The sequence below is a fragment of the Melanaphis sacchari genome, unplaced genomic scaffold (assembly GCF_002803265.2).
Source record: "Melanaphis sacchari strain LSU unplaced genomic scaffold, SCAv2.0 Contig42_pilon_pilon, whole genome shotgun sequence".
Taxonomy (NCBI): Eukaryota; Metazoa; Arthropoda; class Insecta; order Hemiptera; family Aphididae; genus Melanaphis; species Melanaphis sacchari.
In genome coordinates, this window is record NW_020271275.1 from 2,957,224 (window position 1) to 2,985,006 (window position 27,783).

The following is a 27,783-nucleotide window of genomic DNA, read 5'->3' on the forward strand; positions in this document are numbered from 1 at the left end:
AATTCAAAGCTATAGTGTACACAATCAATCTTGAATTTTTTTTTTTTAATTTCAATCTCACAATACAATTTGGTTTCAAGTATTTTGAACATGTAATTTATTATTTAAAATATAACTATATTAAAATGAAAATATAATCCTAATCAATCTAATTAATCTTGTATACACTAAAGTCTTAACGTTGAATTAAAATTAATGTTTAAAATTATTGTCGCTTCACTTCATCGATCGTACAGATAGGACTGATCTGATATATTATGTTTTATGTGTCAATGGCAGTAACAACAAATATAAGTTCTTACTCAATCCTCTAAAATAAATAAGCCAAGTTATTAATTTTTGAAAATATTAAAAGAGATTTAGCAGTCCTTTTTATCATGATTTTCTACACATTTTGTTGAATATTTTAATTTTGCTAATCAATACTAATCTCTCAAAGTACCAACTTGTTGATAAATAAATAAATGTTCTTAATATCATTTAATTTCTTTAGTTCTAGAAAAATATCCTAAACTTGTTATTTTTATCATATTTATTAACAGACTACTGTGAATAAAATTATACTGATATAGTGATATCTAATACGGGAGTTGATCTGTAAATGAATTAAACATTTATTTGCGAGTATCAGAATTTAAATTTCTTATTATATATCAAAACTTTGTATTTGTACATCTGGATTTTTAGATTAAAAATATCTTTTTTTTAATATTTAAAAATATCCCTTGCATTAACGCTTATTTAACGTCTTATCTTAGAACATATTATTATAACGGAAAGGCTAGTAGATATACTATTGTCTATATTATAAGGAAGTAATAAATGTAACTTTCAAAACTCCTCTTTTGTGTTAAAGATAAATCATAGTCTAGGTTTAATTGAAAGACATAAACTTATAAAACACTTTCAACGTTCCCGTGTCTGGAAAAATTGTTTTTCAGAAATTCTTGAAGTTTGCGGTGACGTAGTTTAAATCCAAAGGAAATTTTCCCTTTAAAATGTTATAAAAGAGCACAGTATTTCCTATAAAAAAGTCAGAAAAACACCGGTTTAGTTAGTGTTGTTTTTTTATAATGTTGTAAGTTCTGGGACCGGTATATTGTATTACGGGAAATTCTATGCAATTCAAGTGTGGAAATCGTGTTTAGACCACTTCTGACGTACCCGAGATCGTAAATTATGTTGTTCGTCGTTTTTCACCAACTAAAACTCGATAGCCATTGGGCGTGTTACTCTTTTTGACTCACGCAACGTCCTCTCACCATTAATTTCATTATACTTATACTCTTATTTTTTTTCCGTGTTATTAATTTTTCGCTTACACGAAAGTATAAACCTAGTAACTTCAGTATAAGTAACATACGTGCGAATAAATAATACAATGATTCTAATCAACTGTTTAAATTTTAAAATGTACCTACACTAACAAATATAAAATATTTATTAATATAATAAAACGTTTTCCCAAAAATATTTCTAAACAATTTTTTTTTATTATTCCTGTCAACGGAACGAGTTTTCAATTACATATACTGTCGTAAATAATCAAACGATATCCTGGCGGATAAGGCTGAGCAGTTTCTCATTGCTCCATGCCTACTATAATTGCTATAACGGTGGAAGCAGTGGCCAAGTGATTTTGTTTCGGAGTGTCTGTAAACACTAAAATGAGGATCTATGACACAAATTTTTTAGGATTTAATTATTGAATTACGAGCGGTTTTTCAATGATATAATTATTTTTATGACATGCGATTATCATAAAATACATAATTGTATGTAATTATTTTTACTAAAATTTGTAAAAAAAAATTGAGTAGGCTAGAAACTCATAGGCATAATTAATACACGCTTAACGAAGTAATATGTTATTATTATGAACATGATCGAATGGCGTTTCATATAGGCAATTCAAGCACACTACCGTCGGGAGGTAAATGTTTGCAGCTATCAAATTAAGAGTAATATTGCTTAGTATAAATATTTTTAACACATTTCAATATTATTATATTATTATAAAACAAAACAGATAAACAAATATAATGCAGCCGATATGTGGTGTCGTTTCTCGAGCCTAATACACATACTAAAATATATTTATGACTACTATAGACAGTTCGGTGTACACAGCGGGAAATAACTATCATAAGTTCATAAGTGTTTGAATGACTATTGTACAGCGTTATCTTATATACATCACAACAAGTGGACTAGTACTGCAATACAATCGTATATTATTATATTATTTTAAAGCACTATTCATACATTTACTGTCTTTTGTTATCGATAAATTGTGTAACCTATTATTAAATAATATTAAAAATATAGATACAACCAATTATTATAAATACTAGTACTTATTACTTATAATCTATGGTACAACATGACGATGATTAATGGTTATTAAGAACAATATCTTCAATATAATATTTAGAATATCTATGTAAAATGAAAGATATTAATTTCTTAAATCTATACGGATTGGTGTGCTTAGCTGGACAATGAAATGTGTCCTTACAGCAGTAAAAATAAAATACACGTATCCATATACTTCCGAAATTGAAACTCGTCCATAAACGTTTTAAATTGTAATGAAATAATTCTAATTATTTTTAATTCTTTAAAATCGATAAAAATATATTAATATTAACTATAAAGTATAAGTTTTAAGCACATATACTCTATTTAAGTTATTAAAGTGTTATGGTATATTAATGAAGTAGACAATATTATAATATTATTTTAAAAGGGAAACTCGTGGGGATAATTACTAAAATATATGAAATAATTGTAAAACACATTATAGTATTGTCTACGATATCTGATTATTCGGTTTATTTAGATATATATTAATATAAAAAATCATAATAAGCTAATGATTAAATTTAAAAAAATAAAAAGGTGTCAAGTGTACATATCATTGTATATAATAAAAAATATTTAGAGAAATGACGGTCTAACCACCTTTTTTTGTATTAATATTATTTCTGGTTATTTAGAAAAGTATTGGGAATTTTTTATTTTGATTTCCTAATATGCGAACTTGATTTAAATCGCTAGGTAAGGTACCAAAAACCATACTCAAATTTTAAAATTGAAGCAATTTTTATGTTAAAAAAAAGTTTAGTTCAGAATTTAAAATGTTCTCGTAACTTTGTATACTTATTCTCATTTAAATTTTATCAATAATTTCTTCATATTTCAAAAAAATATTTACACATTTTATACCACTGTACGTGATTTATAATTTAAGCGGTCTTTTGTTTTTTCAAGAATAATTAAACGGCTTATCCTATTTGATAAATAGTTTATTTATTTTGTAAAGATAAATATATAAGTGCCTTAACAGGTGATCAATAAAATATTGTGTTTGCCAAAAATACCATTATATTAAAAAAAAAATGAAATGACCATAACCATTAGTAGCATTATCTTCTATTCTAGTAATGACGATAAACGGATTTGATACTTTTGCTATTACAATAAATTTTCATAAATAATAACTTTATGGCAATATTATAACGTTCCGATTGGTGGTCTGTGGTTTGATTAAAAACCAATAAAATATCCACAGAACTCTTTTTTTCATTTTAGATAACAAGTGGACGTTTCTTCGTATTATTTATAGTTATATTATTTTTCACTCAAAATAATAATAAAATGCAAAAAAAGTTCATATTTCGCATTATTTTGAATAAGTAGAAATTGAATACATATTTTTGAAGTTCCAATATTGGTTATCGAAATCTAGAAGTGTAATATGAATACCTTCGTATCATATTGACACGAATATTATCGTCATTTTATTAGTGGTCTATCTGAAATTCCTAAGACACTTGTTTTTCCCTTCGTTGCGATGGTGACATAATTATCATTACTTTAGTTATAATATAATATTATGAACTGAAATAATAATAGTAATATATAAAATTATTATATTATAACTTTGTAACATTCAATGAACACGTCAACATTTTCAATTGCATTTTAAATTGTATAATATAATGATAAATTTATTGGATAACATTTTTTTCATTCCTCATGTTTTATTATATAATACGATTCACTTCAAATTTAAAACACTTAGTCCTTTTAACCTTAAATTCCATCTAATAATTATCGTTTAAAAATAAAAATAACTAGAGTTTTGGATATTTTACTTTACGACATGTCCCATAACAAGATCGAGGACATGTATGTTTTATTGCACGTCCATTATATGAACTCGAGAAGTAAACCTGTTTTAATGCTTTTACGTTACGCTACATACTTAAACGAAAAAATATAATTAAATAACTTGGCACGATTTCAAGAATATTGGTGTACTTTTGAACCCTCGTACGTATATGTGGAAATTCCGTACTACTATCGTTGCAAAATCTAAAAAAAAAAATTCTCAAAATGTTCGTATGATTATTTTACTGAAAATACGTATTTCAACTCAGCATCATCGATGACAGAAATACGGGACACCAGAATGAAACATAACATGTTAAATACGTCATATTAAATAACAATAATATATTCATGTCGACATCCGAGCGTTTATTAATATAGTATTAAAATAATAGATTCATGTCATCGATACCTACTACCTACAATGAAAAAAAAAAAAAAACAATAACGTGATTCGTTTATTTAGTATTTTGTATCTGTACATATAATTCTACCTACGTATTGGATATTACACTTATAAGCTCAATTCAATTTCCACGAAGTCACCAAAAAATGTTTAAAAAAAAAAAATTCCTCGAGTAAAAACAAATACTTTTTGACTTAAATATTAAAATTTAATAAGTAAAAAATGAATACATTAAAATTCTATTAAACTGATACAGAACTTTTTAACTATATCTATAATTTGTGAGCAAAAAATCCAAATTTCGGACGTGTTATTATAATTTTTAAAAACTCAGTCCAGTGGCATATCTAGAAATTTTTTTTTAAATGGGGGGGGAAGGGTTGTAGTATTCAATAGCTAAAAAAATTACTTATTTTAATTTTATCACTGAATACAAGTATACTTTACTCACCTCTCTCAAAGTAGATATATTTCAAGTAGGGAGATATCCTAAACTATTGATACAAGAATAACTTTATAAAAAATTACCTAAAAACATGTTTTATATAAGCTAAATGTCAGTAAACTTACAAGCATTCTAAAAATTACTATTATTAAACTAAATTTAAATGGTTTAAAAAATTTTTAAATGTAGATATTACAATGAGAGAGGATCTAAACCCAACTATCTTTATGTCAGCCCCCCCCCCCCTCCCAACATAGTACTATTACTGTTTTATTAATAATTAATCTTTGTATTAGGTATACTTATATTATATCTAATTAATTATCATTAAATAATAATAATACTAATTATATACATATATCACATATTCATATATGTATATAAATTATTTTTCTAAATATCTTGAGCTAATCGAACCTGCAACAATGTTTTATGAAATATGGATACTATCCTAATTCTCGAAATCAGGAATTTCCAATAGGTCATACTGCTATAAGTTGCATTATACAATATATAATTTTGATCGTCTAGTAAATTATTGACTACATCCAAGTTGGCTCGTATACCTAAAAACTGACACTGAATAATTAGTTTTCGATGTTTTTAACCGATCTTAAATCACAAAATGTTAAGTTATAAATTATAACTTTTATAAATTTTAACATAGAAAATTTAGTATAATATCTAAAAACTGCAAATTGAAATCAAATTAGGAAACTAAGTTTTGTATTATAATATTAATACTAAATGCAACTAATTGAAAATTAATTACAATGATGATGTTACATAATTTATTATTTATATTACAGTAGACGCCGCTTATAAGACTCACGGATATAAGGTTCAGTCGCTTATTAGACTCAAAATCGTCTGGAACGGTCCGAACATATCCAAATACATTAAAAAAAATCGGTTTTAAGACTCAACACTTCGGTTATAAGACTCAAATTTCGTAAAATAAATAGTAGAAAATAAACTTTTTTGGTTATAATTTAGAAATAAATTGGTTTTGAAAAATGAAATAATATTCGTGTTGATTATTTCTAGTTTCTGTTGGTACCATATAACGTATAATAATTTTTATCGCAGATAAAAGTTCACATGTATCGCAACGATAATTATAACGATTATAATTTTAGTTTTTTTTTATCGGGATTATTAAATTTATTCAATAATAAAGTATGTAATATGTAATATGTTAAATGTATGTTAATGTATTAAAATCAAAGCAAAATATGTAGTAAAATAAAATTTATAAATACGTAATTAATTTTTTTTTCCACTTCGTCTATAAGATTCATTTGGTTATAAGACTCATTTTGTGCTGGTCCCAAAGTGAGTCTTATAAGCGGCGTCTACTGTATATGTATAACCTGTAATGATATTTAATTTATTCAAAAATAATAATAATAGTGCTTAAAGTGGTATTGAAAAATTAAAAAAATTAAAATAATATGGGAACCAATTCGGTTGAATATTTTGAAATCAATTTGGATTTACAAAACTATAGGATATTCTCAAAACCAATAACCAGAACATACTATTAATAAGAATTCAATTATTTGAGAGGGTATTTGAGTTGCATCTTTTCTTAAGCTTTCTATTAAAACTTAATTTTAACATTACTTAAGATTATAGTACAAACATTATATAATTTGTAAGATTAAAACATTAAATTAAAAAAATATATATTTTGAAAAATGTCCAAAAATGTATAAGTATCATTAATGTTCGTGTACAAAATTACAACTTAAAATAAGTTATTATTTACAGGCGTAAATTTAGTGTTAACTTTTGATAAATAATAATATATTATCTTCTTAAGATATCGAACTCAGCTACAGTCTACAACGAGTACAACGATTAATGATTTATACAGTAATATTTACCACAATAAGATTGTCAATAAATAATAATATAACTTGGACATTTGTTTTAAAACTTATTGTACAACGGACATCTGAAATTCGGATTGTTTATAGTGGTTACTATTGTCGACTAACATATAATAATAAAGTACCTATTACAATATGATATTATATAAGTTTATTATTCTCGTCACGGTCGTGGTGACTTTATGTCTTACCGTAAAACGCCGTAATATGCGCGAGCCATTCGCAGACACGGCAATTGCATATGGTAAGTTTAAGTACTTTAAACTATGTGCAAATATACTACACAGTGCAATTCTTGGTTTACTTTTACATAAAAATAATATAATCTCGGCCGATGTTTATGTTTTCCAGCCACTGTTACAGCTGTGAAGTTTGCAGTTCGTGTTTACCGTGGGAATAGTTACAACTATAGCATTTGTGCAGACGACTGACGTCTATCTGCTGGATAATATGTAATTTATCAAATATATAAAATCTAATTTTCAAAAGGGTTTCACTTATAAGCTGTTAGTGTTTATAAAAATAAAACCTTGGAAGAATAAACAATATTTCTAGGTATAAACCGCAGAAATCAAAAACAACAATATTTTTTTTAGAAACATTGCATTTATCTTTAGGTAATATACGTTTCAATTTCACAAACATATTATTATTATGTTCGTTTTTAATTTTTTTAAATCACACACGTCGATTTTTATAAAGTTGAGTATTGCATGAATAAGTCTGTTGCTCATATTATACTCTTATTTTAAAAAATTAAACATTTACAAATTGTATATTTTTTCTAACAATTAATGTAAAAAAAAAAAAAATTACAATAATAATGAATATAGCAAGCTCGTTACATTTGATTATTATATTCCTAAAAAAACCTTAATCAATATAAAGTATTAAGATTTACTTGAGGTTTATTACAACCGGATTTACACTCACATTCATTACCAATTCGATGCAAAATGCGTTTAATAAGTAATAACGTAGGTCACCCGCGGCGAGTGTTACTATGGTAAACCCGCGATAGTTAACTAGTTGATACTGTATATTCTTAACCGGTATAATTGTATTTAAAAACTTATAATTCATTTTTATCATTTTAGTAATGTATAAACAAGGTATTCATAGTTCGAATTATTTTTTTTAAGAATTTGCATAATCAACCTAATATTTCTATGATATCAGAATCAAGAATAACTGGTTAAGAGCTAATATATCCGTATAGTTACCACCATTTAAAGTAATCGCGTATGGGACACAAAGAAGGACGATTATTATTATATTAATTATGTCTTAGATCGCATAATATTAGTTTATTATATTATTTGATCAAAACAAAGTCTCATTCAATACCCAAATCACGCCACTGTCTATATACGTACTTAATATAATAAATAATAATAATAATGCGCATTGTGATTGTATTCCTACAGATTCTTTTTTCTTACGTATGTATTGACGCTGCAATAGTCAATAAATAAACTGATTCATATAAAATTAGAAGTTAAAAAAAATATATTCTGCTGATGATACCATTACTTTACAAAAACAAATAAATAGAGATGAAGATTAATTGTATAAAATACCAAGAAACTGAATTTTTAAAACAATATAATTATGATTCAATAATAATTGTTTACCAAAAATAATTTAACTTAGGTTTAAAAGCAAAGTAAGTACACGTGTAAAATACATTCAAAGTCCTATTTAAAAAAAATTACTTTACAATAAATTATTATACAAGATTGAGATAAAGTAAAGACCATTATAAATACTTAGGTTTGTATTTATAGACTATTATAGTCATTTAAAGAGGAAAATACATTTTGATTATGTAGTATCAATAATTAAAATATATTTTTATTTTTTTATAAGAACATATTTTTGTAGTTGATAAAAAAAATCAAGAATATTATATACTTAATTTATGTTATCAGCTATATATTATAGTATTTTCATACATTTAATATTAATTTAGGTACCTAGAACTATAAGAATAAAACCAAAAAATATCTTTATTTTAATTACTTGGCTGTTACAATCAATAGGAACGAACAAATTTATAAGAATTTTAATGAGGTAAACTCTGGCGGGTTAAATAAAAAATTTAGCCTAAAAGAATAAAAATGCATATATGCGTGTGAACACTGGTATAATACTAGATATACGTCACAATGTACTAAAATTTGTTTATCTGTCTTTGCAAAAATAAATATAAAAAAAAAAAAAGATAACAATATTATATTTAATATTCTAATACTTAACTATTTTTTACGTAAAAAAAAAAAAAAATCGTATGAAAATTCACCTTTACCAATGACAACTGTTCATATAATATAAATAACACTGTAATGTATTCCGTCTACGACAGCACATTTGGTCGTCTGTCATGAGAACCACATATTTTCGTATGTTGATGTGCGTAGAAGTGACAAAATCTCAAAAATCCTTAATGCATAATATTTTATAATTCATATTATTGTATAATATATTTATACATTTTCATGACACACTAAATATTTAAACGTGTCACGTGACACGAATAATTTTATCAAATAATATGGCTTTGCTTTGATAGTTTATAACATAATTAATATTATATAATATCACCATACATGCATACATGTATACATATTATGTATATTTAATATGTATTATAATCGTGATATTCTGATTTTAAAGTTTTTTTTTCTTACACCCAATATATTCTTAAAATTCCACCGATTTTACAAAATATCTAGATAAGAACTATTAAGTATCTTATCTCATTTATATAAGTTAAAAATATAGGTACACGGTTACCGCATAATACAAATGGTATGTAACACCAATTTAAGTAAATTCATAGTTAGTTAATTCTTTGATATTTTTCATTTTAATTAATAATTATCTAAATATTACTTTTAAACTTAAGTTATTTTTGGTATACAAATCATCAAAAAACACATTACGCTATTGTTTAAATAAATATAAATTATTTTTGTCTCATCAGTAAACAATAGTATATTTGTAAGTTTAAATATTAAAAAAAAAAAATAGATATATTACTATTGATCATAGACACAAGATTTAGTAACTGGATTGTATATTACAATAGGAATGGCCCGGAGAAAATAATGATTATCCATATATAAACCTACCATTATATAAAGTTTAACAGTAAAATTAAATGAAACACGCTTGATTATTAATGTTATTATATAATATATACGCATATATGCATAATGCGTACCCAAGGTCTGCTTTATATTAACGCGTATCTAGTGATGTGCTATACTGCCACTAGGAATATTCCTCAAGGAATGTTTCAAGGAATACTTCAGAAATATTCACCTACCTCAAGGCATTATTCCTTCAAATAAAAAAAATGTATTTAAACAACAGACAGGATACGACAGTATCTTATATACTGAAAAAACTTTATTTTATATCACATATATTCAAAATCTATACTCAAATGACTAACATTTAAATGTATAATTAGACGTGTAAAATATATTTTTAGAATCACCAAAAAGTCTTTCTTTTGTCCCGAAATATTAACAAACATAATATGAGCAATATATATACAAATTATAACGCTCCTTATAAATTCTCAAAAATTTGGATTTCACTATGCATATCATAATATATGTACCTAAAGATAAAAATGCGTACACGACGCGTACTTATATCAATATGCAACTCTACTTGAAATTCACAACAGATGCTTTAACATAAAAATTATCTAACCAGTGCTAAAATATTGTAAATTTTCTATTTACTTCAGAATCATAAACATCTATTGTTCAATAAAAAATATAAATAACCAAAGAAAAATAAACCATTTTATATATTTTCCAATTTTAATGGATACATTATTAAAAACAAAACAAACAGCTAAAAAACTCGCGTGAAAAGATTATGGGTTCAACCTTTGGTTTCCCAGAGTCCAAAAGGACTTTAAAAGTTACGTTTTGTACCGTGTACTATTGCTTATTTAGAATACGAACACAAATTGTATAATCTTTATCGAATGTCTACCAGAAATTTTTAAGTTCAGTTAATTATCATGCAAGCTTGAACTAAATTGAAAACATTATTGTACAGTGTAAACATTTCTTCAGAAAAGCATTATCGACAGGTCTATATTATGCACAATTTAAATAATTAGTAATCATTATTTTTATTTTTATTTTTTACATTTTGGGAGGATAGTGTGTAGTTTGAAAACCAACTAATCCTATGTACAAATACAATAATAAAATTAATATAAAAACATTTTATAACAAACTAATCACTTTTTATGGGTATTATATTGAGTTTAAGTAGTACCTAAAGTGTTTTTAACTAATGGTAATGTTCATTGTTCAGTATAGATTTTTAATAAGTCTACGAAATGTTTTAGCTAAAGGCTATGATACGATGTTTTATAATATTATATTGTATAATATGTATGAATTTCATCCGATTTGTAATAGCCAGTAGTCAGTCTAAAATATGTTAAATAAATATAATAAGTAATAAATGTTAAAAACGAATAAATATAATTCATAAAGGACATACTTAACAACATCAATATGTTAATCAGTAAACTACTTAAAAAAAATAAATATATCCAAAAAAACTCAATTAGTTTATTGAAGAACAGCATTTGAATAGTTATATAAAACCAAAGTTTAATATTCCCAATGTAATTCTACAATAGATAACATTATATATCACGTTCTCCATTAATTTTATTTAACCTCGCGTTCACTTGACATCGGCTATTATAATATAGCAGCCAACTGCATTATTTCATTTAAGGATTTACTAAGGAACTATAAGTTTTTCTATGTTATTGTTATATTGTATTTTTTTTTATAACATATAATACTACGTATGTTTACCAATGCACTATTTTCGTGAAGACCTACTGGTCATGGTTTATAATCAGTTTTTGTTATTTCTAATCGTAATTTAAACAAAGAAACCTAAAAATTCTAAATTTTCAAACTAATAACTTATAATTATAATCACCAGTTTAAACCTTTCTGTTTATAAGCTTTAGTTTGTAAATAATTTTTATTTAAAAATCAACTAATTTTTTAATTTATTATTATTCTCATCGCATCGCGTAATATACAATATAAACCAATTTATATACATAATACTCTTATGATATATTATGTACTTTAATATAAAATTATAATTGGTCAATACAATCTTTAATTCTGGTGAATTATTAGGAAAATGATAAATAATAATTGTTTATATTATTGCATAACGGTTTAAATACTTTAAACCAAAATTCACTTGTTTAGAGTGTATACAAACGCACCCTTGATTCACCAACAACTATACTCTGTGCATGCCAATACCTATGCACCGACAACGCTCAAAAAAAAAGTTTCATACTATAAATAATAAAAAAACTACTATAAAATTAATGAAAAACTGGGATGATAACGAACCTACGGAAGCATGTAATATATTAAATAATTTTTTTTTCATATTTTAACCATTGCAATTAGTTTTTCATTAAAACGAGAACTAACACATAATGTATTTGAATAGGTATTCATAGTAAAATAACAAAATAGCAAAATTAAAATGTTAAAATATTAAAAATAAGAAAAATTAAAATTAAAATTTTATCTCATTCATTCTAAATAATTAGTAATAAGTAATTTTTAATAGTTATATGTATAATAATATCATTAAATTAATAACAGTTTGTGTTGATAATTATTGTAAGAGGAATATTATACTATTGTTTTAAAAAACACTGGTATAGTGTTTTTTTAAATTAAAACAATAATAAACACGATAAAAATAAATAACAATTGTATATTTGCAATGGACTTTGTGTAAAAGACAAAAGTATAAGAAATTAACTTAATATAAATTCAAAGTTCCTTCACTGAGTGACTACTGTATTTTGAAAAACATATCTTTTTTTTCTTACATCACATTCACTTATTATTCTACTATTATTAGAATAGATTGCATAATTTAAAATACTTAAATTTTTTTTTTTTTATTATTATTAAAAATAATAAATGACATTATACTATTATCTAATATACATATATTACTATATATATACTATATATTTGACACATACAATATTGTAAATTTAAAAATTGATCGAATTCATAATGCATTGTATGCAAATCCAATTACATATTAATTGGCAACTATAAATTATTTATCATTGACTAGATTACACAATATTTAAAGCAATGCTATGATTAAAAAAAAAAAGTTATGCTCTTCACTGTTGTATATTGTGTAACTAGGTTAAAAACACGACAATATTCGTGTAATTTAAATTTCATAAAGTTGCATGCAAAAGTTCGATTGAATACGTCAACATAATAGCTGTAAGACATTACCTAGATACAGTAAATAAGTAAATTAGACCAGTGATTGACACACAACTCCACAACGACACTAGAATTCCATACCTAACCACATGGATAAAAGAACAATTTCAAAAATTTCGTTCTAAACCTAACTCAATATCAGAAGCCCTTCACTTCAAAATCGGTAAAAAAAAAAACCAAAAACCGCAGATTTAAGTCACATTTCCCACAAGATACTTTGTCAGAATTTAAATCATCTTCATCATCATTGATATTATCAGAACAATGATCTAAATTCTAAAGTAATAATCGATAATTCATACACATGTAAATAAGTTAAAATAATTTATTTTATTATTCTATTATCTAACTATGCAATTTATTAACAACGGATGTAGTGATACTACCATTTATCCATTTATGTTGTCAAGAAAATTTTATATTTGAATATTTGAATACCTGTAACTGTAGATACAGAGACAAACAAGCATAAAAGTTTAAAAACTATCGATTTAAAAATATTATAATTAATTTCCCCCGTACTGAAATAATAACAAAATCAATATTACGAATATAATATATTATTATAATATTTATTTATGGTTATAGTTTTCATTTAAAAAAATCAATAAAAGAAATTGTATGTGTATAATTTATTTACAGCCATCAAACACCTAAATATATGCATCCATTTATTTTCTGGTTTAGTTCTAATGTATAATATATAAACGGCACTTGGCTATTATTGTCGGGAAAAGAAAAATTGATCACAATTTACTGACCCATTTAAAAATCTTCTCATATTCAACTTATCTAATACATTATATCAAAATGTTTATTTGCTTACTATCTAAATAAAAACAGATAACATTTCACACTCTTCACATTCCTATAGTCTAATATTTTATAGAATTTACATTAGTTTATATTTAGTTTATGGTAAAATCGATAATATTGATCTGACTTAACATGGGAAATAATTTTCTTATAAAAAACTGTACAAAAGTAATTTCAACATAAATATTTTATAAAAATTAAAAATTGTTTAAATAATATTTAATTTGGGAGGGAGGCAAAATGATAAATTTTCTCTCCTAATATTTTTTCTAGAAGAGCAACTGCCCTCTCGTACCCATTCCCCAATCCCGCCTATGAATATATACATGCGTTAAATACTCTGGCTAAGGTAGAAAAATGAATTACTTATCTATATAATAATATCTCACTGATCGATTTGAATGCCTATTAATTACTTCATTACATAGTATAGCCTTAATAATGTAATACATTAGTGCAATCGATAACATCGATACATTTAGTTTAATTGAGCCATCCACAATTATTAATTTTAATACAAAAAAAAAATCCACGTTTTTTTTAAATTATTGCCAATAAAAAATATTTTTTCGGCCAGAAACTTAAAAAATGTAACATAATGTTCTTTATTAATATCTATTATAACTATTCAAAAATAGTAATATTACATAAAAATAACACAAGCCTATATATTCTTATAAGCGTTTTAAGATTACAGTTTTATAAAATTTGTCAATATCATGTACATTTGCAAACTATTCTGTAGGTATCAATATTTATAAAATTGATTGTGACTTTATGGACCAATAATAATAATAATAATAATAATAATTAATACGATTATAAAAACTTTTTATTTAGTAGATGGCTAAAAATAAATAACACGCTACCGCGGATACTGCGGTCAGTTGCTTTTAAATGTGTTAGGTAAAAAAAAAAAATTCTTTGTTCATTTTACTATTACAAATTTACAAAGTTTACACGATGGATTACGAGAGTACAATGCAATGGTATATGATGAATTATGCCATACTAATGGGAGAAATACAATTTACAATTAACCAAGTAAATACTTACTTATATATTAAATACTATCTTATGCTCTATTATAATTTACTGTTTTAGTTATACGGGGATGTAACTAAACAATCTTTTATAGACCTTTAATAAACTTTATGTTTTTCAGGATACAGCAGTTCCGATGGAAGGTGTTATAAATTCATCGGATCAAGTGAATACTTACCTATATATTAAAAACTCTTTTACATACTATTATAATTTATTGTTTTAGTTATACGAGGATACAGTTATGCAGATGTTTCGATTAAAAATTAATGATGGTTGGGATTTTTCGTCAGAAGAAGTGAGTACTTAAGTATATTTTAACACTTGTGTGCAATTTTTTACTAAACAGGATTATTAGATATTACTGTAGGACTTAGAAGTGAATGTGTTCTAAAATTCGTTCAGTGAGTACAGTAACGCACACATTACACAGTATATACCATTTATAGTTGTGCGTGGAGGGGAATAGTTATTTTATGTCAAACTATTACTGTCCCAGTCAGCCTAGCGTAGGGATCTCTCAATTCTCAATTAAATTGGTTAATTAGGATTTATACATTACATTTTGAAATGAGAAAAATTAACTAAGTCATAAACACTTTTAAATACATCGACTATTTGCTTTCATTAATTTATAAAAATCTATTTGAACTTATTTAAGATGGATACGTCGGACGACGAATTGATTTGTCCATGTGAAAATCATCCTAACTATAAGAGTGCTATTCCATTTGATGTTTATTCGTATACAAAATATGAAGAAAAAGTAAATATATCTATCTATTTAATAGACACTTTTATGTAATATTAATTTATAAAAATCTATCTGAACTAATTTAAGATGGATAAAGCGGACGACGAAATGATTTGTCCACGTAGATATGATTCTGATTTGAAAAATGTTTTTCAAATTCGTGTTTTTTCGTTCAGAATAAATAAAAACAAAAAAAAAATCAAAAAAAACCAAAAAAAAAAATACAAGAAGATAATGAAGTAAATAATACCTATCACTTAATAGACACTTATAATAGAACATGTTTTTGTTTCGTTAAATGATTATAGTATCTATAGACTCTTGCTTTACAACATTTTTTGTTTTAATAACACTCCAACGTAAGTTTATATCAAACAATACTATTTCAACAGATCAATTAGATAAGATTTGGTTAGTGGTATCCAATCGGTAAATAAAATAAAATAGAACTATTAGGAGTAATTTTTAAATAAATACCTTCCTGCCTAAAAAATATTCATAATGATTACTATTTATTTTTTATCGAATTATAATAATATACTACTTTTTTTATTACTATGTTAATATATTGATTAATTGTATATATTATGTGATTTATAGGTGTTTCCAAAGAAAATGATTTTGAAAACTTTTTTTGACGTTATACATGTTTTTGAAGACGAAAAAGATAAATTTTTTCTAATTTTTTCTAATTTTTCTAATTTTTTCTAATTTTTTCTAATTTTTTCTAATTTTTTCTAATTTCTTATTATTTTAATTTATTGAATTTTGTAAAATTTACTTTAAACCTGATACTATAAATCCTTGTTAACAAATTTTTTCATCAATTAATATCAATTTTTAAGAAGACATATTTTGAATATGCATAATCATGATTATTACCACTGTTTATGCTAAATTATTAATTACTTATATTCATATCTATTTATTATTCTTTACAATGTTACCAAACTATTATTTGTACACTTTTATTAAAATAAAAATCAATGTTATGAATAATATAAAATATATGTATTTATTTCCCTTTTTATTTATATATATAAAATATATAAATATTTTAATAATTTAAATGATATTATAAATATATGAGCTTTACCTTTTAACGTAGCATATGTATTGCTCTATTATTATGTTGGTTTTGGTTATTTTAGAAATTTTTCTTAGATACTAAGAAGATTGAGTAACGATATTTTTTATTTTTACTACACGGTATAACTTTAACAAAATATATCACATATAATTGTTAAGTTGGCGTTTCCTTTACAGAGCTATGTTGACTAAGTATTTCTCTACTTTTGTTTAATTTGGTCATCGTATTGAAGCAATAAATACAATAAAAACTGATTTAATTCAAAGCTATAGTGTACACAATCAATCTTGAATTTTTTTTTTTTAATTTCAATCTCACAATACAATTTGGTTTCAAGTATTTTGAACATGTAATTTATTATTTAAAATATAACTATATTAAAATGAAAATATAATCCTAATCAATCTAATTAATCTTGTATACACTAAAGTCTTAACGTTGAATTAAAATTAATGTTTAAAATTATTGTCGCTTCACTTCATCGATCGTACAGATAGGACTGATCTGATATATTATGTTTTATGTGTCAATGGCAGTAACAACAAATATAAGTTCTTACTCAATCCTCTAAAATAAATAAGCCAAGTTATTAATTTTTGAAAATATTAAAAGAGATTTAGCAGTCCTTTTTATCATGATTTTCTACACATTTTGTTGAATATTTTAATTTTGCTAATCAATACTAATCTCTCAAAGTACCAACTTGTTGATAAATAAATAAATGTTCTTAATATCATTTAATTTCTTTAGTTCTAGAAAAATATCCTAAACTTGTTATTTTTATCATATTTATCAACAGACTACTGTGAATAAAATTATACTGATATAGTGATATCTAATACGGGAGTTGATCTGTAAATGAATTAAACATTTATTTGCGAGTATCAGAATTTAAATTTCTTATTATATATCAAAACTTTGTATTTGTACATCTGGATTTTTAGATTAAAAATACTTTTTTTTTTAATATTTAAAAATATCCCTTGCATTAACGCTTATTTAACGTCTTATCTTAGAACATATCATTATAACGGAAAGGCTAGTAGATATAATATTGTCTATATTATAAGGAAGTAATAAATGTAACTTTCAAAACTCCTCTTTTGTGTTAAAGGTAAATCATAGTCTAGGTTTAATTGAAAGACATAAACTTATAAAACACTTTCAACGTTTCCGTGTCTGGAAAAATTGTTTTTCAGAAATTCTTGAAGTATGCGGTGACGTAGTTTAAATCCAAAGGAAATTTTCCCTTTAAAATATTATAGAAGAGCACATTATTTCCTATAAAAAAGTCAGAAAAACACCGGTTTAGGTAGTTTAAATTACTGTCAATAAAATATGTTTTTTTTTGTCTAAAAATATTAAAAATGTAATATAAAATTCTTGATTAATGTAAATTTATAATAACTATTCAAAAATAATTACAAAAAAAAAATAACATGGGATAACATATTTTTATATGCGTTTTAAGATCACATTTTTATCAAATTTGTCAAAATCATGAAAACCTAATAAATTAAATTCAATTAATTGTGAATCTATGGACCAACAAAAATAATAACACGATCTAATAACTGTTTGTTTATTTGATGACTAAAAATAAATAAGCGCAACCACAGATACTGCGGACAAAATGCAAGTCAAAAGGAAAGTTTAAAAAGTTGCCGATGTTGAAGATTCTTTAACAAAAAATAATTGAAAACAGATCACAGTAGAAACAAAGTGAAAACCTATATATATAACTATTGATATAATTAGGTGTTCCGGTAAACGTTATTTCGCCATATAAATTAATTTTAATGAATATTTTGGTAATCTATTAAAAAATAACTGAGTTATTGTAAGTGTGTGGGGATGTGGTATACTAGTATATGACTAAAAGAGGAATGGATCACTGAGAACGATGACGGCCTATAAAATAACAATATACCAAATATTCATTTTTTGAATTTGAAAAAAAATGATGTGGTGCGTTTAACATTGGTAGCAATGAACCAACCTTGTGTTAAGCTAGGCTTTAGATTTTGAATGTTGAATTATACTGTTGACCATTTACAGCATCATTTTAAACTATTTCTGTTGCTCCAAATGATGTCATTTGGAAACATGAGTTTAATGTTCGAATTGACTTCAAGAACAAATAAGAATCTGGATCCGTACCAATAAGTAAACTGTTCAGGTTGTGTTTCAATTTCCGGTAGTTGCACTTTTCCTGAACCGCAACACATACTGGCTGGCTCATTTTTAAATTTAAGCGTATTGCAACGCGAACATTCCTTGTCCATGGCACCAATCTTCACTTTCGAATGAGTGTAATATTTAATATCGGACCCATACTCAAATGTGAGACGAAAAAATGAATTTGATGTAAATGCTCGACGTACTTGTTGGCGTTGTCAGTCATCTGCTCTATGTAACGAATTGATGCGCTTTTAAACATCTTTTTTGATTTTTTTCAGCTTATGCCTCACGTAATCAAGCCACGTTTCCACGCATATCTTCATTATCCTGTTGGATTTGTGCTCTTCTGTCTCGCTTTGCTATGTAATTTAAGTCGTTCGACCCTTTGCGTCTTGCTGGCATCATTTATTGTACATTACACATAAATCGATTAAATTGAAAAATCAATTTATAAGCACAAAAATAATTAAACTACAGTATCCTTAATTGTGCATTATTAATTATTTTCTGCCAAAAAAAAAAAAAAAAAAAAAAAAAAAAAACATAATAAATAGTCATGATTTTACACGTTAAATATTAAAAAAATATTTTTAGAGAGCCACCTTTTACACTTAGAAGTATGAAAAATAGTTTACATCACTTTCTCAGACCTACTAAATATACACACAAAATTTCATGAAAATCGGTCAAGCCTTTTTGGAGGAGTTTGGTGACAAACATTTCCCACTGTGAAACGAGATTTTTATATATATTAGAAGATATATATATATTTATATATATATAACATTAAAATACTAAAAATTCTCTAGCTGAAGTAATGCATACTTTATAAATTAATATTTTTTTAGTGAACGAGGATTCGCAATGATATATAGAAATCGATTATCAAGATGCCATCTCAATGGAAGGTGTACAATATTGAATTGACCAAGTGAATATACTTACCTATATATTAAAAACTATCTTACTATTATAATTTATTGTTTTAGTTATACGAGAATGTATCAAAAAATTATTTCATTTAAAAATGTATGGAATGTTATGACGCCATTCAAATGAACACCGTGGATAAATTTTTTTTTTATATAATATATATAACTATACGTAAAATTAAAACGTTAAAATTATTTATTGATATTTTTTTTCTATTGTATCAATACAATTATTTAATAGGTAACCATTGTTGTTATTATTAAAATAATAGTAGGAATCAGTAAAATAATAACTAAGTGTTTTTTTTCAAAAGTTCAAACGTCTTTTATTTAACTTTTCACAAGACGTTCCTTTTTTCACATATATATTTTTAGTAAAAATTCCTGGACTGATATTTATAATTTTTTGTGTATGTCTCTCAAATAAGTAAATCAATAATTAAATGATGTAGCTACAGTGTTACATCTAGCATTGTAAGATCCTATATAAAAATAATTTTGTAAAATTCTTATATTTATTTCAATATAAAAAGTGTCTTGTGTTAAATGAATCACCCCATATCTAATAATTAATATAATACCTTATTTACGTAATACATATGGTCAATTTACAAAGTACAAATATCAAAAATAATTACAATATATATCTATGTGTGTGTGTGTGTGTGTGTGTGTGACATGTGTGTTCCGTTGACCCATCTTCCGCTCATTAAAATGAAAGAGCGTTAGTGGAGGACAATATTAAAATACAATTCACAGACCGATAATAACAATAATATTATACATAAATATTATTAGGCATGTAAATTGGCACAAACACTGTAGGCTGGCGGGAGCAATGTTTATACATCATAATATAATGATTTGCAAATTTGAATTGTGTTTATTCGCATAATAAATAACAATAGGTTACCCGCAAGTATTTTTCAAACAGAACAACTTTAACGCTAATTAGTATCTAGTATTCATTATAATATGATATCGACGTGTAATTATACATTTTACTTCGAATTGCGTAAATATAAGTGAACTATATATGATCTAAGGAGTCCAGATTGTATGTTATTACTCAATTTTTTTTTTTTTAATTTATCCAAAAAATAAATCTTTAACACAACTTCGATATGTCTCAGAAATATAAGTCATTATTATAAATTCATATTATATAATAATTTTATGTTATCTTTCTGTGATATGTATATCTTACACAACATTTTCTCATCGTCATATACCTATTTATATGTAACATTAAGATTTCTAGCGTTTGAAGTTATTAAATGAGAATAATAAATTTTCAATAAGTTTTTTATTTTAATTGTTGTTATTTACTTACTTATTAAGTATTCTAATTAGTACCTATAGCATTTTTTTTTATTCTAAATTTATTTTATAAATTAAATTATAAATATTTTCAATTTTAATTTTATTATTATTAACAATCATACAAAATGTATTTATATGATTGAAGAATATTTCAATTGAAACCAAATATTTTATATTTATACTTTTAATTATCATTAAGTTTTAATTTTAAGTTTTTATCCTATGTTTCAAATTATACTATTCATACCAACCTAAGAATTAACAAAGTAGATGAAACGTCAAAATTACTATACAAACGATTCCGTTTACGACTATAACTAACCACCCAAATCCCCTAATATTAGCACTAAACTCAGACGCCATTCCGTGGAATCCACCTTGCAGACTAAAAAGAAGATGGTGTCGTGATCTAAAATACAATAAAAAATTCTAAAAATTAAACAAATCTTTATATAAAGTCTCGCCATTAGGTGTCTTATTTTCTCACGCGCCTCATGTCAAAAATAGTTTTAATTATACAACCACATACATGCTTATTGTAAATTAAATATTACAGATTGTTTGTTTTAAAATTAAATTAAAAATAAAATTTTTATCATAAGATTTTTTTATAACCTTGAATATAGAAGTGAAATATATTTAGCATTATTATAATGAAGCGTAATTTTGTCAAATACGAGCCTAAATAAAAGAGAAAAAATTGTAATTATTCATCTCCTGATCAGTAATTCAATGATAATACAAAAAATTCTTGATGGCCAAAGAAAAACCTACCTCCCCAACGATCAATATGACATGATGTTTATCTAACTATTAAAAACATAATAACAGAATTATACTATACACATCAATGACTTTAAAAAATATAGTAACCACCACATATGGACAAAAACAAAAAAACATTTTTATAAATTAATTGCAAAAAAAAAAAATAAATAAATAATAACACGTTAACTGCAATCTGTTCCACGACAATTTATTTATAAATCCCGTTAATTCTTGCGTGTTCTCTGGGATTTCCGGTAAATGACGTTACCGCCCGGGAATTTCCCATCCATTACTTCGCTCCAACTCCCAAATAACAATATGATATTTATACGAAATAAAAAATAAATATTTTTACTGCAATGAATACGATTATAGCCATTACGTTAAGTCGGATCTAATAAAATATCGATTTTCTGCGATAAAATAATCTCTTCGTGCCGTAGGCACATGAATGCATAGTTTGAATGTTTGATAGTATGGTAGATATATAGCGTGTAAATATAGTATAACGTCATTCCATTCACTGCATCACTACAAATATATATATGTATATATAATACAGTAGGTAAGTGACGTCTACAGTACGTATTTGTAATACATATTTTCATAACCCAATAATAATGTTTTATTAAATTAAATTGTTATGACGCGGTGGTTACTATTAAAAAATAAAAAACCTTACAATTCTGATGACGCAACACCGACACACAACCGTGAAGTGCGTGTATGTGGTGTGAATATTTTCAACGACGAAGTGCATAGCTAATTTGTTTTCTGGACATCTATCTTCTTATTCTAATGATTGAAAACCGGTACCATTTTTTGATGTCTTGATTCGCCAATATTTATACTGGAAGGCAGCATCGTAATATAAAAATCATACATTATGTATTGCAAACGCATGCAAATAATGTATTAAATGTGACGTACACGGTACATGCGTGTGTTATGTTATTATATAAATAGATGTAATGGAAAAAACTGCAGTACTATAAAATTAAAATATTAAATCGGACGATACCTAACTCTAACCGCGAACATGACCATCTCCCATTTTTTTCTTTTAATTATTAATTTATTCGAAATCTGATTTTTGGAACCATAGTTTTATAGCTTTTGAGTATATTTCAAAAGGATTTTTTTTCATCATTTAAAGAATATTCTGAGGCTATAATAGCGTATTTTTTCAATCTATAATTGTACTTTTTTTCTTGTAAATCTTCAATCAGACGTCTTTTTTGTTTTATTATATAATATCAAAATCGAACGAGTAGCTATTGAGTTATTTAATATAGTATGCTAAGGATAATAGGTTCATAATAATGGATCTGGAATATATTATGAAGGATTTAAAAATTTTATTAATTAATAATAATTTTTCAACACTCTAAAATTTCTAGATATTCTTTGAATATGATAAATACTAGATTCAATATTAGAATATATTTTATATATTTATAAAATAATTTTCAAAGACTTATATCCTTGTTAAATACATTTTAATAGCTACATATCCACTATATACATTTTTAAATAGGTACATCAATATATTAAAAAAAAAAAACTAATTATTTTGCTTGATAATTTACAGTAAAAAAAATTCTTTCCATTTGAAAAAAAAAATTATCTACAAAAAACACTTCTCTATAATAGTGTAAAATCCGACTAATTAAAAATATAATACTTCAGTATACTTGAGAATTTCAATAGTCAAAAAATGAATAAATTAGTTATTAAAGAAAAAAGATGTCAATGAGCATACTAGTGATGAATCGCCCTGTATATATTTTACACACACGACATCATAAAATATTATGCTCAATATCTTATAAATATGAATAAATTATTAAACGCAGCAAAAACTGAAAATATAATGATATGAGCACCCATTTTGTAGCATAAATCGTAATTTTTCAATAATTTTTGCTATTAAATTATTATTATCTTCGTTGCGAGAAATGGTTTCGTAATCATTACGTTTTGTTTATCGGTACATTTATCATATATTATATATGTATACAATACCGATTATTAGCAAAAAATCTCCACGATCTCTGGTAACAAAAACAATAAATTCCAACTACAGTGCATGATAATTCTGAGAAAACCACAATAATATACGCAAGCAACTTATTAATTCTTATTATCAGACACTTATACAATAATATTTTAAAATTTTAAATAGACTAAATACCATAGAGCGTAGGCTTTGTAAGAACAAATCAAAATAAAACTTATTAAAATCAAAAAGTATTTGCTTGGATTACAAGTTTTAGATAATTTAAGTAATTATACAATTAAGAAATAGAAAGTTTTATCATTTTCTGAAAACGCCGTTAGGACAGTGCCAATAAATTATACTTGACAACCATTGTATTAGTGCTTGATTTCATCTAAAATATTGTCTTACAGCCTATACTATCTCCTTTTCCAATATACAAATTTCAATTTAAAAACACACCTCAATAAACAAGTACAAGCCAATGACGATTCCAGCTTAACACATAGTAAGTTTTCTTGTATCAGAAACATCTCTGAATTTGCAACATTCAATATAATCAATCCATTTATTAAAAAATACCTATCATAACTGTTTAAATCATTGATTTAAAATTATATATTAATATAATATGTAAATACTAATGCACGATTATGGTTATTTTCAACTAATATAACTTAACGTTTTATTGAAAATATAATTAATTTTTATATAAATATATAATACTCAGACTTTGGAGTAATATAACGACACTTTATTTTTTATTCACAAATCATACACCATTAAGTTCTACATAACTTCAAGACTATGGACACAAAGTTTAAATAATAGATCTACCAATGAATTCATTGAAGATTAGAAAATCAAATAATAAAAAAACTCTATTGTGCAACTTAGTGCACTTTTTGATTTATTAGGTTTTTTTTTTAGGTCATTATTAAACTTTTTTCACTATTGCGAGTAGTTTTTTACAAAAATTTTAGATTTTAAGTGAATTTAAAAAAAAAATACTCAAAAATATTTATAATATTATACTAAGATGCATAGAAAATAGACTAAAATATATTGTGGTTGTATACAAGAAATGAATAAAATTACCACTTTTGATGTTTTTTTTTTTACTAATATCTACCTGGTTTAGTAAGGTTATAATATATTTTCTCAGTTCCAATTTAAAAAAAAAATTGAATTGATCCATCATCAAACTTTATGTAAGGATATTATTAGTGTTTTCTCATAGATTTTTAAAATATTGTACAATATTTAAATTTTTTAATTTTAATATTTATTAGACACTCATAATTTGCATAAAAATAAAATAATTGTAAAAAACCTTTGTAAAAACATAGAACCTTTAAGTTTAATAGAAGGTAAATTAACTCTATAGTTAAAGAGTAGTTACCATCGAAAATTGAAACTTGAGCACACATTTGCGATTTGCCATGTCGTACCTCAGACGGAAACAATACACGTGGATGTGGCGTCGTTTTAAAGAATGTTCTACAGTAAAACAATCGCCTCGAATATGTGTCTATATGCTGTAAAAATATAATATTCTATTATTAAAATCATGTAATAAAAAAAATAGTCTGGCAAGGCTAGACTCGTAATAAAATTATAACAACGAGGATAAAAGTATTTAGTATTTGTTTTAATTCAAAGTCAATTGTATTGCATCACTTTTAACAACTGAACTTGTCGACATAGTTTGATCCGAAGTGCTATTATTTATTTATAATAATATATACTGACAGTAATAATAATTTGGTAATCCATTAGAATTAATAATTACATTTCACCGCAGTCCACGGATTTTGGGTTGGTATTTATTTTTCTGTATGCAAACGTAAGTATACATCATATTAAATTTCGACCGAACAATAATAGCGTTATTGTGAAAGTCGATTTTTATCATGCTTTTATGACACGATTATGAAATTATAATATTAATTTATTATAATAAACAAATGTTTTCAATAATGTGCGCGTCGCTGAAATGACATTTTAAAATTATAATAAATGTACGATATATAATATATAAATAGGTATTTAACTGGATGTTTAAACAAAATTCCTAATAGCTATATTATTTTAGTATAGAGGTATATTAGGTGTCTTATGTATGTGAACAATAATAATATATTACTATGCTATTATGAGTATTACGTTTCGTTAATCGTATAAATTCAATTCGAGTCGACTCGAAACTATAAACTGTATATATATACCTAACCTATGTAAAACAGTGAGAATGAAAATTAAATTAAATTAAATAGCGACTTTCCCATCAGCTTTGTGAATTGTGTATAAACACACAATATGTCTGCACTGTCCGAAAAGATGATATTTTATCCATATACAGAGTGATCACCAAACATGCTTATCTCCATTTCCTTTTCCAATAATAGAGTTTTTCAAAAACTGATTTTTGGAATTTCTAAATAAATTAAAAACTTTATCTTCAAATTATCGAAATTCTCTGTTCTCTATTTAAGGAAAAGTGTTCTATGGAGAATCAAACTTCTGTTTTATTTTTTTTTTAAATAATAACCCATCTCATTTTTATAAGCAATAAATTATTTTATGGCTAATAGTTCTATATATTTTGGCATATCAAAATTAAAATTCAAACGAGTTATTTTTAAGTTATTTAACTAATCAACTTTGCTTTGCGTACCAATAATTTATGATAATTAATAATTATACTTCATATATGATGCGAAATAGATAATTTTAGTTAAAACTATCCATTCGAGTTTTAAATTAGACAAGTTAAAAGTTAAAAAAATAATGATCAACATAATAATTTATAGTAAAATGAGGAGGCGTCTCATTCGTAAAATATAAGTTTGTATTGCTACAGAACACTTCATAAGTGGCACAAAAAATCTCAAAAGAACTTCAAAATACGGTCTTAAAATAAATTGTTTAGAAATTATAAAAATCAAAATTTGAATAAATTCGTTATTAAATAAAAAAATTCGAATGTGCGTGTTCATTGAATCATCCTGTATATGTACGTGTATGCACATTAAGTCGATAATGTACTCGCGAGTGGCTGACGAAAAAAAAATAATTAAATCAATCCGCACGCGCGCACGTCTGCTGCAAATGCATCGCACCACACCCGCGTCTTCCGCGAGCGTCCTACGTGACCTTGCGAGACTGTCATCATGGCAAGACAACAATATGTATTACATCAATTGTTGTCGTTAGGTAGTATAATATTATTGAACAATTATTTTTGTGACTGTATCATGATTATCACTATAATATTATCTTTGAACTAATATTCTTCTCGCAGATTACGACATCACGGCGGCGATAAAGCGATAAAGCATGACCGCCAACGATTTCTACGTACATATAGTAATACGATGTGGTGTGACGAAGGCTGTTTTTTGTGGGTGGGTGCTGGGTGAACTCGGAGCGGTCAGATGCTTAACCTTGCAGTAGATCGCCGAGTTTGAAGTAAGAAATAACTAATAACTAATAAAAATGTATTACATTTAATTTACCATAAAATCTATAAATAAGTTTAGGTCATATAGAGTAATTCTACTAGGGATTTATAGCAATGTTCCATGGCCCATGACATAATTAACAAATA

At 25.0% G+C, this 27,783-nt stretch overlaps 1 protein-coding gene across 1 annotated transcript in view; it reads left to right on the top strand.

The window, feature by feature from the left end:
* The window catches only part of LOC112597507, a 41,021-nt gene extending 21,445 nt beyond the window's left edge, over positions 1-19,576 (top strand). Inside the window, exons 5-8 of the mRNA XM_025343580.1 lie at positions 15,248-15,292; positions 15,353-15,424; positions 15,788-15,892; positions 19,430-19,576. Of these exons, the coding sequence (XP_025199365.1) occupies positions 15,248-15,292; positions 15,353-15,424; positions 15,788-15,892; positions 19,430-19,576 (369 nt within the window). The remainder of the gene's footprint in view (positions 1-15,247; positions 15,293-15,352; positions 15,425-15,787; positions 15,893-19,429) is intronic.
* Positions 19,577-27,783: the final 8,207 nt, after the last annotated feature.